The 12227-nt window shown below is 55.7% G+C and overlaps 6 protein-coding genes across 6 annotated transcripts in view; 4 read left to right on the forward strand and 2 right to left on the reverse strand.

Annotated features, from left to right (window-relative positions):
- Positions 1–4: 4 nt before the first annotated feature.
- VDBG_05861 (histone deacetylase phd1) lies at positions 5–637 on the reverse strand (the record flags this gene model as incomplete). Its single annotated transcript, XM_003003373.1, has 1 exon — positions 5–637. The coding sequence occupies one exon, from the start codon at positions 635–637 to the stop codon at positions 5–7; it is 633 nt and encodes a 210-aa protein (XP_003003419.1).
- Positions 638–1827: 1190 nt separating this feature from the next.
- VDBG_05862 (conserved hypothetical protein) lies at positions 1828–3156 on the forward strand (the record flags this gene model as incomplete). Its single annotated transcript, XM_003003374.1, has 2 exons — positions 1828–2235; positions 2437–3156. The coding sequence occupies 2 exons, from the start codon at positions 1828–1830 to the stop codon at positions 3154–3156; spliced, it is 1128 nt and encodes a 375-aa protein (XP_003003420.1).
- Positions 3157–4989: 1833 nt separating this feature from the next.
- VDBG_05863 (UTP-glucose-1-phosphate uridylyltransferase) lies at positions 4990–7224 on the forward strand (the record flags this gene model as incomplete). Its single annotated transcript, XM_003003375.1, has 6 exons — positions 4990–5121; positions 5217–5342; positions 5397–5492; positions 5552–5628; positions 5694–6228; positions 6464–7224. 6 exons carry the CDS (start codon positions 4990–4992, stop codon positions 6974–6976), a joined length of 1479 nt encoding a protein of 492 aa, XP_003003421.1.
- Positions 7225–7732: 508 nt separating this feature from the next.
- Positions 7733–8506, forward strand: VDBG_05864 (conserved hypothetical protein; the record flags this gene model as incomplete). The annotated part of the gene is made up of 2 exons (XM_003003376.1): positions 7733–8290; positions 8360–8506. The coding sequence occupies 2 exons, from the start codon at positions 7733–7735 to the stop codon at positions 8504–8506; spliced, it is 705 nt and encodes a 234-aa protein (XP_003003422.1).
- Positions 8507–8757: 251 nt separating this feature from the next.
- Positions 8758–9465, reverse strand: VDBG_05865 (conserved hypothetical protein; the record flags this gene model as incomplete). Its single annotated transcript, XM_003003377.1, has 1 exon — positions 8758–9465. The coding sequence occupies one exon, from the start codon at positions 9463–9465 to the stop codon at positions 8758–8760; it is 708 nt and encodes a 235-aa protein (XP_003003423.1).
- Positions 9466–10292: 827 nt separating this feature from the next.
- The window catches only part of VDBG_05866 (aminopeptidase), a gene marked incomplete at both ends in the record, with an annotated part of 3281 nt that continues 1346 nt past the window's right edge, over positions 10293–12227 (forward strand). Inside the window, one exon of the mRNA XM_003003378.1 lies at positions 10293–12206. Coding sequence (XP_003003424.1) covers positions 10293–12206 — 1914 coding nt within the window. The remainder of the gene's footprint in view (positions 12207–12227) is intronic.

Here is a 12227-nt window from a genome sequence, read left to right on the forward strand (position 1 = left end):
CCCACTAACAGAAACCGGAGGCTTCTGACTTCTTGGCATGGTGAAGCCCACCGCCCCAGGCTATTGCAATGTCAGACTGCTTCGAGCAGATCTTGCGTGCCGCGTCCAGGGAACACCCGCCGGACATGGAGCAGTAGTCGTAGAGGCCCTCGAACAAGGGACAGTCGGAGCCACCAAGGTTGAACATGAGCTCCGGCGTGGGGTTCTCAATGTCTCGGGGCTGCGCTTCGGGCATGACTGTTCCCAGAAAGTCGAGGTAGTCCTTGGAATGAAAGCTGTTGAGCTCCTCAAAGGTTGCAGCTCTCGATGTGTAGTTGTCCATGGCAAAATTCATGCCGTAGGAGAAGACCAAACTTTTCGACAAGGTCAGACGCCAGGGCTTCATCGGATGGGTCTGGCCGAAGTGATGCTTCTCCATCTCCGGATTGACGTGAAAGGAGACATTATATCCCTTTGGCCTCGTGACGCCCATTTCCTGTGCATACCGCTTGCATTTACCAAAGTATTTGGCATTGTCCTCATCGCTGGGCCGTCCAAGGGGGACGCTGTATTCCTCGACGATAGGATCCGTTCCTATTGTATGTGGGAGGTAATTTGGTTTCGAGCGGAACCTGTAAGGCGGTGTGACATTGGACATGATGGCGGCAAGGCGAGCGGCGCCTGTCACCCAAACTGTCGAGACTCACGTGTGGGCGAGCTGAGGTTAGATGATGAGACAAGGTTAAGATGTGGAACGTGCAGGAGGACGCGAGGACCTGAAGTCGTGATTTGTAAGGGGGAGGTTCAAGACGTCACCGCCAGCACAATGAGAAGTACGTTGATCCACTGGCTATACAGAGGCGCATCATTTGCCGAGCTGAGTCGCAAGTATCGTGACAACGTTGTCGTGTTGAAGATGTCGAAGACAAATCACCTACAGAGATCCACGGACGCAGGCGCGGCAGGTACTTAGCTCGTGCGCTTAGGTACTTGGGTCCACTGGATACATGGTACATCTTCGTGGCTTCATGTACCTTAATCTTGCTGACTGTCGGTATGGTCTCCCGCTGCCCAGACCTGGAAGAGGGCCCTGCAAAATGGGCGTGCCTTCCGAGTGGGTCGGACGACATTGGATCCAAGTTCCTCTGAGAGCTCGTTACTCCTTAGCGGCGCGGTTTACCATGTGTGCACATGTAGCAGCCGATACAGGCTACCAATTTCCTAAGTCACTCGATGAACCTGAGCGACCAACCATCTTGCTGTCATTGAGGGGCAAACTGGGGAGGCTGAAATTTCCCTTGTCACCTCTGGTCCGCGACCTCCAGTCTTTCCATCCTCACACGCCAGGTCCCAGGCGACTACGACACATCTTCGCTCTCCCAACGCTCGTATCAAGAGAACCGTTGTACGAGAGCAAGCGCATCATAACACGCCGACTCTATTCCCAGCCTCCATATTTTCTTATCATCACCACCCTTTCCCCCCTTTCCCACAGGTGAGCCAAGTCACAATTGTCACTTGCCATTTGCATAGGACGCTGGCCTCCCACCTCCACATCTGCACACTCCATCTTGCCTCTGGCGCGCCATCCCCGGTATCGTTCGCGTACCCCATCACAATTCCCATCCGTCCTCTTACAGCCTCTTCTGTCGCCTCTCCTTGCCACGTCTTTCAAACACCATCACTGCCACTACCGCACCCAGTCTGCTTCTTCTGCCTCCCGTCCACGTCGCTCTCCCTGGCCCAGCGAGGATTTCCCCGCGCCCATCTGCTGCCACCCATCGAGCCTGCTTCTCGCGTCGCATCTGCTTCCACTGAACATCGGGGCGCAGCCCCTCCGTTAACCCGATGCCTAGAGACGATCTGTCGATCGACTGGGTCAGGAAGATGCCGGCGGCCGAGGCCCTCGACCCAGCTATCGTCCTCGATGACTGGATCAACCGCGTCCAGAACCTCCCCGAGGAGATCCGCTTCATGCAAGACGAGATTGCCGACAAGGACAGGCAATACCAGGAATGTGTCAAGCTTGTTGACGACCGTGACGGCAAGATACAAAAATGGATCAAGGCTCAAGGCAGCCATGAGGTCAACCCGAAGGAGGAAAGCCTGAGATCGCAAATCCGCGACAACTTTGTGCGCGCGGACAGGCTGGCAACCGAAAAGATCAACTTGACGCAGCGACTACAGGCCAACATGGACAAACATTTACGAAACCTCGACCAGCACATCAGCTACTCTACGATCGCGCCGAGCCGGGTTTTAATGACCCCGACGAATGCCCCTCTCTCCTGAGGCCGAGTGCTGCAAAACACTCTGCGCCGTCCGCGCGTGCCGTCAAACCCAGCAGCCACCCCCTCCGCGACCGCGGCCGTGAATGCTACGCCTCTTGGGCCTTTAGTCAACTCCGCCACCCCGACCGCCGCACGCGCCACCAACCCTCAAGTCCGAACCGCTCAGGCACAACAACATGCGGCTTCCGCACCGGCAACGCCGGCTGCGAGTATGATTCTCAATCGACAGGCACGCGAGACTTCCGCCGGCCCGGGGAGTGGGGCACCGAAGCGTGGACCTCGAGCCAACTCTGGACTGGGCAATCTACCTTCAGCGTCCAGCGCACTAGCCAGACACTCATCCCTAGGTCCCGGGACTCCAAAGGGCTCTGCGGGACCAGGGACGGCCGCCGCCACTGTTCGTGCCGGCAGCGCTGGTCCCCGGTCCGCCTCTCAAAAAGCGCTGAGCGTGTCAGGCCTGGGGCGCAAGGGCACTCCGAACGGAGTCAATCGGAAAAAGGCACCGAAGTCGTCACTGTCACGTGTGAAAAAGTCTGGCAACAGAAATTCGCCGGCGTCTACGGCAGAGAGTGAGTTGTCGGAAGCGGAGAGTGCAAGTATGGACGATGGCGATGAGCGGCGACTGGACCGAGCCAGCGGTACACCCAACCGAGAAGGCAAAGATGGAGATGGCGACGAGAGCATGGGTGAGGCGGACGACGATGATGCTGGAGATGACAAGAAATACTGCACATGTCAGAATGTTAGTTTCGGCGACATGGTGGCTTGCGACAACGACGACTGTCCCTATGAGTGGTTCCATTGGTCCTGCGTTGGTCTCAAGAGCGAGCCCAATGGGACCTGGTATTGTCCAGTTTGTACGGAGAAGATGGGCAAGAAGAAGTGATTACACGGCACAGGATCAACCACCCATATGGGGAATGGCGTTTTTTTTTGACTTGATAAATGATACCCAAGGGAGGAGTCAATGTACGAGGTTGATGGAAGCTTTAAAAAAAATCAGTAGCGTAACTTGAATCCTACTGTGCAAAATTAGCGAGCTCATAAAGTGGCGTCCTGGAATCAGTGATATTTGTGCTACACACGTCAGCTGAGTGTCTCAATTCTATCAGCATAACGAGACGACGACAAACAATAAGCGTAGCATGGATATCCACAGTCGGAGTTTTGCTGTGACATTGCGGCCTTTATACAAACCACAACGCACCGAACCCAAGAGCCAAATGCAATGGCACATGGGGGATATGGCGAGACGTCATTCGACCAAAAAAAGCTCTCCTATATGACAGCACCAGTTCTAGACCTAGTGAACCGCCACTCATGATAAGACAGCCGAAGCAGCCAATCTAGACTGTAGCACCTGAGGCCCGTGTTGGAACGGGTCAGCAAATTGCGTGAGGAATGAGGAGTGGCCATAGCTTTCGCCCGGTTCTCTTCTTGTCACTAGCTTCCAGACGACACGGGAAGGAGGGGGGGGTGTGGTCTGGGTAGGGAAAATCACAAAAAGGCCGCCTCTCGTTTCGTTTCTCGTTTCTCGTGTTGAAGGGGGGGGGGCATTTCAGCGGAAGCGAAAGTGTGACGAGATATATTCGGAAAATTCAGGGTGGGTTGTTGCAGCAAAGGCCCGGAACGATGTCCTCCCTGAGCTGACGGGACAGACCATCGGATTTGAGCGATGGACAAAAGGCTGATGGAGGGCAGCGGGGGGCAATGGAGGGGGAATTGCTCGCTCTTGTGGCGGTTGGCGGCCAATGCCTGGGAAGGTGGGGGGTTGAGTACCTGTAGGGCATGGGAAGGGGGGCGAGAAGCTGCAGCCTGGCAGCGCCACCATATGTTTACGGCACCTGTTGAATGCTCAGCGAGAACGCAAGTCTTGCATGGAGGAGAGGCATTATTCTGGTGATTTTTTCTCTCTTTTTGTTTCTCCTTAGAACCCCGTAGCCGCGCAGCAGGTGGGACCGCGGAATCTCGATGGAGGTGGGGGGTGGAGGTCCTGGGGGGCCCAGAGCAGCGTGGATGTAGGAAATTGGACATTGGCAAGGCAGTTCCAGTTCCCACAGTGATAGAGGATCTGTCTGATCCATGCTGCCAGGTTGAATAGTTACTTGACCAAGAAAGCCGGTGCCTCCTGAGCTTCCCTGCTGCTAGGTTGTCCAGCTTGTGATAAACCATAAAACTACCCGGCCTACCCCCCCCTATGCTGTTGGAGCCGTTTCCCCTTCCCCATGTTCTTTCTGGTTCACACATCAATTCGTTCCCCCGTACGTTTGCACCAGCTCCGCAAACACAGTCAGCCAGTAGCATGGATCAGACCCATCTTTCCTGTGGACGGCTCCGCCGATCACGCTCTGAAGACAATCTGTAATGCGGACTGCCTACCTGCCTGCCAATGGGCCGCGGCGCAAGTTCCTACGAACTGTGAGCGGCGGACAGGCTCGGGGCAAGCGTCAGGATGCAGATGGCAGGAGCATGTTGCCCGTACTCGTTGTGCCTCCCAAGCTTACCACGTCCAATTACGTCAGGCACAGGCAGCCCAGCAACAACTAAGGACTCGAGCTTCTGCGAACCCCGCCATCCCTCCTACTTTCTCCCCCAATTCCTCTCAACCTCAACGAGACTTTCGTATTTCTGGCCCCGTCACTTTGCTCGCCAGGTTCTTCGTCCATCACAGCTCCCCAGACGGTTCATTTCAACGATACATACGACACATCCTTGAAAAATGGCTTCCGCAATTAAGAGCGCGCTGCCTTCCCACCTGTCACCCCTTGCTGGTGCTGGCAATGGCGGCAAGGATTCCGGCAACGAGCAGGAGTTCACCTCGCGCCACCACGGCAAGACGAGGTCGCACATGGTGAGTAGCTGCCTCTTTCCGTTCCCTCCAAGTTTCCCGATCTCTCGAACGACGTCCAGTTTTGGGCAATGCACGCTTCAATCGCCCCGAGGCAGCCTTTTCCCTCTTCTGCGAGTTACCGTTTGATTCGCGAGATTGCGTGCGTGTACATTTGTGCGTTGTCTCGTGGCCAGCCGCGTGGCCAGCCGCAAAAAGCTCACCAGGGCCCAGTCGATTCTTCTGTATCAGGCAGACTGACCGCACTGCTGCGATTCTGTTGCTAACTCGCCCGCCAGGCTTTCGAGAACACTTCGACCAATGTCGCCGCTGCCCAGATGCGCAATGCGCTCACCCAGCTTGCTGAGTCCGTGGAGGACCCTGAGCAGAAGAAGGTTAGTCGACCAAGCTCGCAGTCACGATGATTGGCACGCTAACCAATGTTGCACTGTAGCTGTTTGACACGGAGATGGACAACTTCTTCGCCCTCTTCCGTCGCTACCTGAACGACAAGGCCAAGGGCAACGCTGTGTAAGCCACCCGTCGCTTATGTCAGTGCCCTGAAATATAGAACTATTTGCTGATTCGTATTATAGCGACTGGGACCGCATCGCCCCTCCCGCCCAGGGCCAGGTTGTCGATTACGAAGATCTCGCCAATACGGAGGCCGTCCAGTTCCTCGACAAGCTGGCCGTCCTCAAGCTCAACGGTGGTCTCGGTACCTCGATGGGCTGTGTCGGTCCCAAGTCGGTCATTGAGGTTCGCGACGGCATGTCCTTCCTCGACCTTTCCGTCCGTCAGATCGAGTACCTGAACCGCACGTACAACGTCAATGTGCCCTTTATTCTGATGAACTCGTTCAACACCAACGATGATACCGCCGCTATTATCAAGAAGTACGAAGGTCACAACGTTGACATCCTCACCTTCAACCAGTCCCGTTACCCCCGTATCTTGAAGGACTCCCTCCTGCCCGTCCCCAAGAAGTTCGAGTCTTCCATCTCCGAATGGTACCTCCGGGCCACGGTGATGGCTTCGAGTCCCTCTACAACTCTGGCATCCTCGACAGCTCATGAGCGCGGTATCGAGATGTCTCTCTCTAATGTCGACAACTGGCGCGTCGTGACCTCCGTATCTGCAGCACATGTCAGACTGAGTCTGAGTACATCATGGAGCTGACCACAAGACAAGGCTGATGTTAAGGGTGGTACCATCATTGACTACGAGAGGCACGTCTCGTCTGCTCGAAATCGCCCAGGTCCCCAAGGAGCACGTTAACGAGTTCAAGTCGATCAAGAAGTTCAAGTACTTCAACCACAAACAACATCTGGTTTGAACCTCAAGGCCATTAAAGCGTGTTGTCGAGAACGACGAGCTTGAGATGGGAGATCATCCCCAACGGAAAGACCATTCCCTGGTGATAAGAAGGGCGAGTCGGGACATCTCCATCATCCAGCTCGAGACAGCTGTGGGCGCTGCTATTCGCCACTTCAACAACGCGCACGGCGTCAATGTGCCCCGCAGGCGCTTCCTGCCCGTCAAGACGTGCTCTGACCTGATGCTCGTCAAGTCTGATCTTTACACCGTCAAGCACGGCCAGCTCCAAATGAGCTCGTCCCGTTTTGGCGACGCTCCCCTCATCAAGCTGGGCAGCGACTTCAAGAAGGTCTCTGACTTCCAGAAGCATATTCCTTCAATCCCTAAGATCATCGAGCTCGACCATCTGACCATCACTGGTGGCGTAAATCTCGGTCGTGGAGTGACTCTGAAGGGCACCGTCATTATTGTGGCGACCGAGGGCAGCACCATTGACATCCCTCCCGGATCTATCCTCGAGAACGTGGTTGTCCAGGGAAGCTTGCGTCTGCTGGAGCACTAGAATGTTTGTTTTCACCTCTGAGTTTGCTTTTCGATTGGGGATACTTACGCAAGTCGGACTTCTGGCTTGGGTTGCTACTCTTGTGGACAGCTGATAGGTTCCCGTGTGGGTTCCCACGCGCATCCGTTTGTGGAGAGCTTGGTCACCATGATGCAGACATTACTTGGCATTTAATAGGCAAAACGCAGCGTCATTTGAAACTTCACATGTGGACTGATTGCATCTAATGACAAGTTGACGTTTCTTTGCATGTCGTACAATTACCAGCTTGGCCGTTCCCTTATACGGGCTGCCAAGCATCGTGACGAAGAGTATGGGAGCCGAGACGTGTTCCGCTTCAGCTCCGATGTTGCACGTGGTCAGCCGGATCGGGTGAGACTGATAAGGCCCGCGCTTCACCGACATGCCTCCTCTATGAACCCGGTCGCAGCACGCACCCGGTCGGGCCAGCCTTGACAAGGAATGCAACGACCAAATTCGGCATTTGATTGCCTCAATTTAACATGTCAAAATGGGCAGTTGATGCACATCATTTAATATTCATCTAAAATCCACTTCACTGCAACATCCTTCGACTTCGACCTGTGCAATCACGTCGCTGGACCAGCCAATCTCATCTAGCACGATATTGATTCATTCTTGCGGAGGTCGCTAGTCGTTCATCTGGCCACTGAATGGTCGCATACTGCTGGAGTCGACCGACACCCTGTCCCCAAGAAGTCTCCGAGGCGACGAGGCAACACTTGATAGCCCGCCATGCCTCAGCTACGATCCAACGGCCCAATGGTTGTCATCGAATCGCCATTGCCATATTGGCAAGTCAATGTCGAACCCAGTGCGAGAACAGAAGAATGCCCGGCAGCGCTGCTCAAACTTGATGATAAAGACATTGGCATCCTGAGCACGCCCGATGCCGATTACCAAGCGCAATCTTGGGCCGAGGTGCGGCACCTGACGGCGACAAATCACCTCGAGCACTTCCGTCGTGTGCCGTCCGATTTACGCCAGTACAGGGTCTTCATCTACGATCTGAAGCAAGAACATGGCAGCGTGATGAACTTTGTTCTGAAGTACAGGTTGGGCTGGCAGGCACCCATCATACCAAGAGGCAGACCATTTGAGTATGGAGAGGACCTTAAAGTGCTGCACAACGACTGGCCGTATGGAATTGACCCACGGATCAAGCACTTGATCGTGTGGACAAAGTTTGACTTGGAAGAGGATCCAGAGACGGGCGACTTGAGCGATGAGACGAGGAGAAAAGTCGATGGGTACGTGAATGAAGCGTTTCGCGCTCATATGCCAGATGATACGGTAAGTCGCCCTTCGCCGTGGGCACCGACATGGCACAAAGGGCGCCATGCTAATGTTTGTGGCGCACAGGTCATTTGGTTCCGCAATTGGAGTAGTCTCAAATCCATCCATGCAGTCGAGCATTTTCACGTCATGCTCTTTGACCCGCCGGAGGGCTTCATCCAGCAAGTCACCGGTGGCGACATCCCGTTGTCTGTTCTGACGAGACAGCAGTAGGAAAGAAAATGGTGTGGATTAGAGCTCGTTGCAGCTGACCCTGTATTCCACGCGAGAAGCCTGGGCCATGGGGATGGCAGTTGGCTTTTCGAGGCCGATCTTCAACTGCCAGCACTTTTCTGGAGCTGAGCTACACGCAAACGAGGTTAGGTGCTTGAAGAGCTGTGCGGCGAGAGTGGCGGCGAGAGCCTCGAGAGTCTCAAACGAAGACTCTTCCATTGTCTGTAGGATTGTTCAGTGTTGTGTCTACCTCAAAAAGGGCCATGTAGAGGGGTTACCTTGACAATGACGGCTTCAATACCCGTATATACATCAGCCTGGCAGACAAACTGGTCAATGTCGATGTCAGCCACGACGACTTGCTTGGCCGTTCGCTCGTTGTCGTTCACCCCTATCAAGGTAGGAACGCGGAGTCGGTGAAATGTCAGACAGCAGGCTTTATAGGCAGTCTCCTCTGAACCATCCGGATAGGCGATTGAGTGAGTGAGACTCACGCCCTCGCCGAGCAGAGAGGCCTTGGGGAGGGCTAAAGTTAGACTGGCGTACCGCACCTTGGCGGGGTCACGCAATATCCTTCGTGGCGGGTTGGCATCCGAGCTTTCGCCAGGATAGACGACATCATTCCCCAAGTGTTCGACGAGATCGTTGATGGTGATGCGGCTCGCCCCTTCGCTGTGGGCTCCCAGGCGGCCCAGACTTGCCAGGACAGCTTTGGCCAGGAGCCCATAGTGAACAGTGTCCTCGCTGACAGTGTCGCTGCTGGCGGCAACATGGAAGGGCTTGGCCAGGGAAACCTCGGCGGTGACCAGAGCTGGTTGATCTTTGCCGGTCCGCCCCCAGGCGTCGGTGCCAGCCCGAACGACGGTTTGGAGGCTGCGGACATGAATGGCTGCATATGGCTCGCCTGTCAGGGTTCGGACATCCCACGAGGAACGCAAGCGACTGCTGGGAAACGACATATTGCCAAATTGAGAGCTTCTGGAGCCAGATCCTGGCCAGTTTGAACAGCTTCGGTAGGAGATGAGTGTTCTTATGCTGTAGACCGGCTGTGCGAAAAAGAGACTCACTGACGCCGCACAATTATGAGTGGTGACCGATGCCGAAGCTGTACGATGGCACGGCGGCCAGGGGCGGGCCAGAGTGGGCCCGGGGACAATCTGGGTGAAATCGGCAGCCTAAGGCAGCACCAGTGTCGGGTTTTTTGCGCTGAAAGAATGTGCAGATAGGAGCTTCCCCCAACGGCGCATTCAGGACCCCCGAAAGCTAGTAACCTGCCGAGTACCTCCCGGCCTTGGACAGGTGCATGTTTGCTTGCTTGCAGCTGCTGTTGCCCCTCCTTTCGAGACTACCCCTGCCCCCGACCCCCCGACCCCTCGGCCCCCTGCCACTCTGCAGCTCTGCCCCTCAACCCCCCGCCTTCGCGCCTGGCCGACTGCCAGCTACAGCCATAGTCTCCTCGTGCTCTTGCCCCTCGTTCTTGTCCCTCTATCCCAATGTCCATATATCTACGGTCTTCTCGCCAGCCGGGACAGTCTTACGACGTTTACGCTTTCCTTCCAAACAGCCAATTCACCTCAGATGTAAGCTTCCGAGCTTGAACCTTGCCCCTCTTGACAGGTCGATAAAAAGCTGACTCGATTGCTTTCCGCGCAGCTTCTCCCTGGGCCGATACTCTAGCTCCTTCCCTTCCCGAACGACCCCTCGAGCTCCCCGTCCAGCTCGCAACCTCCCCCGCCAAAACCCATTCCGCAGTCTGCCCGCGCGCCAGTGCTCCTACAAGCGCAACATGTGCCGCTTCGCTGATGCCGATGGCACTTCCACAACCCAGGCCCCGACCGACCGCGGTCTGTTGCCTACCAACATTGTCCCTCGTCACTACGACGTGACGCTGGAACCGAACTTTGAGACGTTCCGATTTGACGGTCTTGTCAAGATTGATGTGGACTTCGCCGAAGACTCCAGCAGCATCACTCTGCACGCCCTCGACATCGACATTAAGCATGTTGCGGTGGTCTTGGACGGACAGGCGACGACCCTGAGTAGCGCAGACATAAGCCATAATGAGGACAGGCAGACCAGCACGTTTGAACTCAAGAAGACTGTGTCTCAGGGCACGAAAGGCCAGATCGAAATCAAGTTTGAGGGTGAATTAAATGACAAGATGGCCGGTTTCTATCGTTCCACCTACAAGAAGGCCGACGGCTCCACGGGCATTATCGCAACCAGCCAGATGGAGGCCACCGACTGTCGCCGAGCGTTCCCCTGCTTCGACGAGCCTGCCCTCAAGGCCGAGTTTACCGTCACGCTGATTGCCGACAAGAACCTCACCTGCCTCTCCAACATGGACGTGGCCGAGGAGACGGATGCCCACAATGGCAAGAAGGCAGTCAAGTTCAACAAATCGCCCCTGATGTCCACCTACCTCATCGCCTTCATCGTTGGCGAGCTGAACTATATCGAGACGACAGCCTTCAGGGTGCCCATTCGGGTTTACGCGCCGCCATCCGAGGACATTGAACATGGTCGCTATGCCCTTGATATTGCGGCCAAGGGTCTGGAGTTCTACGAGAAGGAATTCGGGATCGAGTATCCGCTGCCCAAGCTCGATCAGGTTGCCATGCCTGACTTCGCGGCGGGCGCCATGGAGAACTGGGGTCTCATCACCTACCGCACTGTTGAGGTCTTGTTCAACGACAAGACCAGCGGTGCCGTGGTCAAGGAGCGAGTGTCTTCGGTCATTCTGCACGAGCTGGCGCACCAGTGGTTCGGTAACCTGGTGACGATGAAGGAATGGCAGTCTCTCTGGCTGAACGAGGGCTGGGCCGAGTTCGGTGCTCGCTACTCCCTCAATGCCCTTCACCCTGAGTGGAAGCTCAAGGAATCCTTCGTATCCGAGGATCTGCAGTCGGCTTTGTCGCTCGATGGTCTCCGTAGCAGCCACCCTATCGAAGTACCAGTCAGCCGCCCAGAGGAGATCAACCAGATCTTCGACAGCATCAGCTATGCCAAAGGCTCTTGCGTTGTCCACATGCTGTCCGATTACCTCGGCGAGGAGGTCTTCATGGAGGGCGTGCGCAAATACTTGAGGCGTCACATGTATGGCAACGCCAGCACAGAGCAGCTGTGGGAGGCCCTGAGTGAGGTGAGCGGCAAGGATGTTGCTACCATCATGGGCCCCTGGACCAAGCATGTCGGCTACCCTGTTGTATCAGTCACCGAGAACGGAAGTGACGTTCGTCTTGAGCAACACCGATTCCTCACGACTGGCGATGTCAAGCCCGAGGATGATCAGGTCCTCTACCCTGTGTTCCTCAACCTACGCACCAAAGACGGCGTGGATGGCGAGCTGACCTTGAAGAGCCGGGACTCGAGCTTCAAGCTCGGCGAGGCTGGCGAGTTCTTCAAGATCAACGCCAACTCCGCCGGTTTCTACCGCACGCAATACACCAGTGACCGCCTCGAAAAGCTCGGCAACGCCGCTGACAAGTTGACGGTGCAGGACAGGGTCGGCCTCGTCGCTGATGCCAGCGCTCTAGCGACTTCTGGATACCAAAAGACCTCAGCCAGTCTCGGCCTCTTCCGCGCCTTGAGCAGCGCTGGCGAGTCTGAGTTCCTAGTCTGGGATCAAATTCTTTCCCGCCTGGGCTCTATCCGCATGGCATGGATCAGAAGATCAGCACATTGTGGATGCCATTATGAAGTTTCAGCAAGAGATCAGAAT

The sequence above is a fragment of the Verticillium alfalfae genome, genomic scaffold (genome assembly GCF_000150825.1).
Source record: "Verticillium alfalfae VaMs.102 supercont1.7 genomic scaffold, whole genome shotgun sequence".
Classification (NCBI taxonomy): Eukaryota; Fungi; Ascomycota; class Sordariomycetes; order Glomerellales; family Plectosphaerellaceae; genus Verticillium; species Verticillium alfalfae.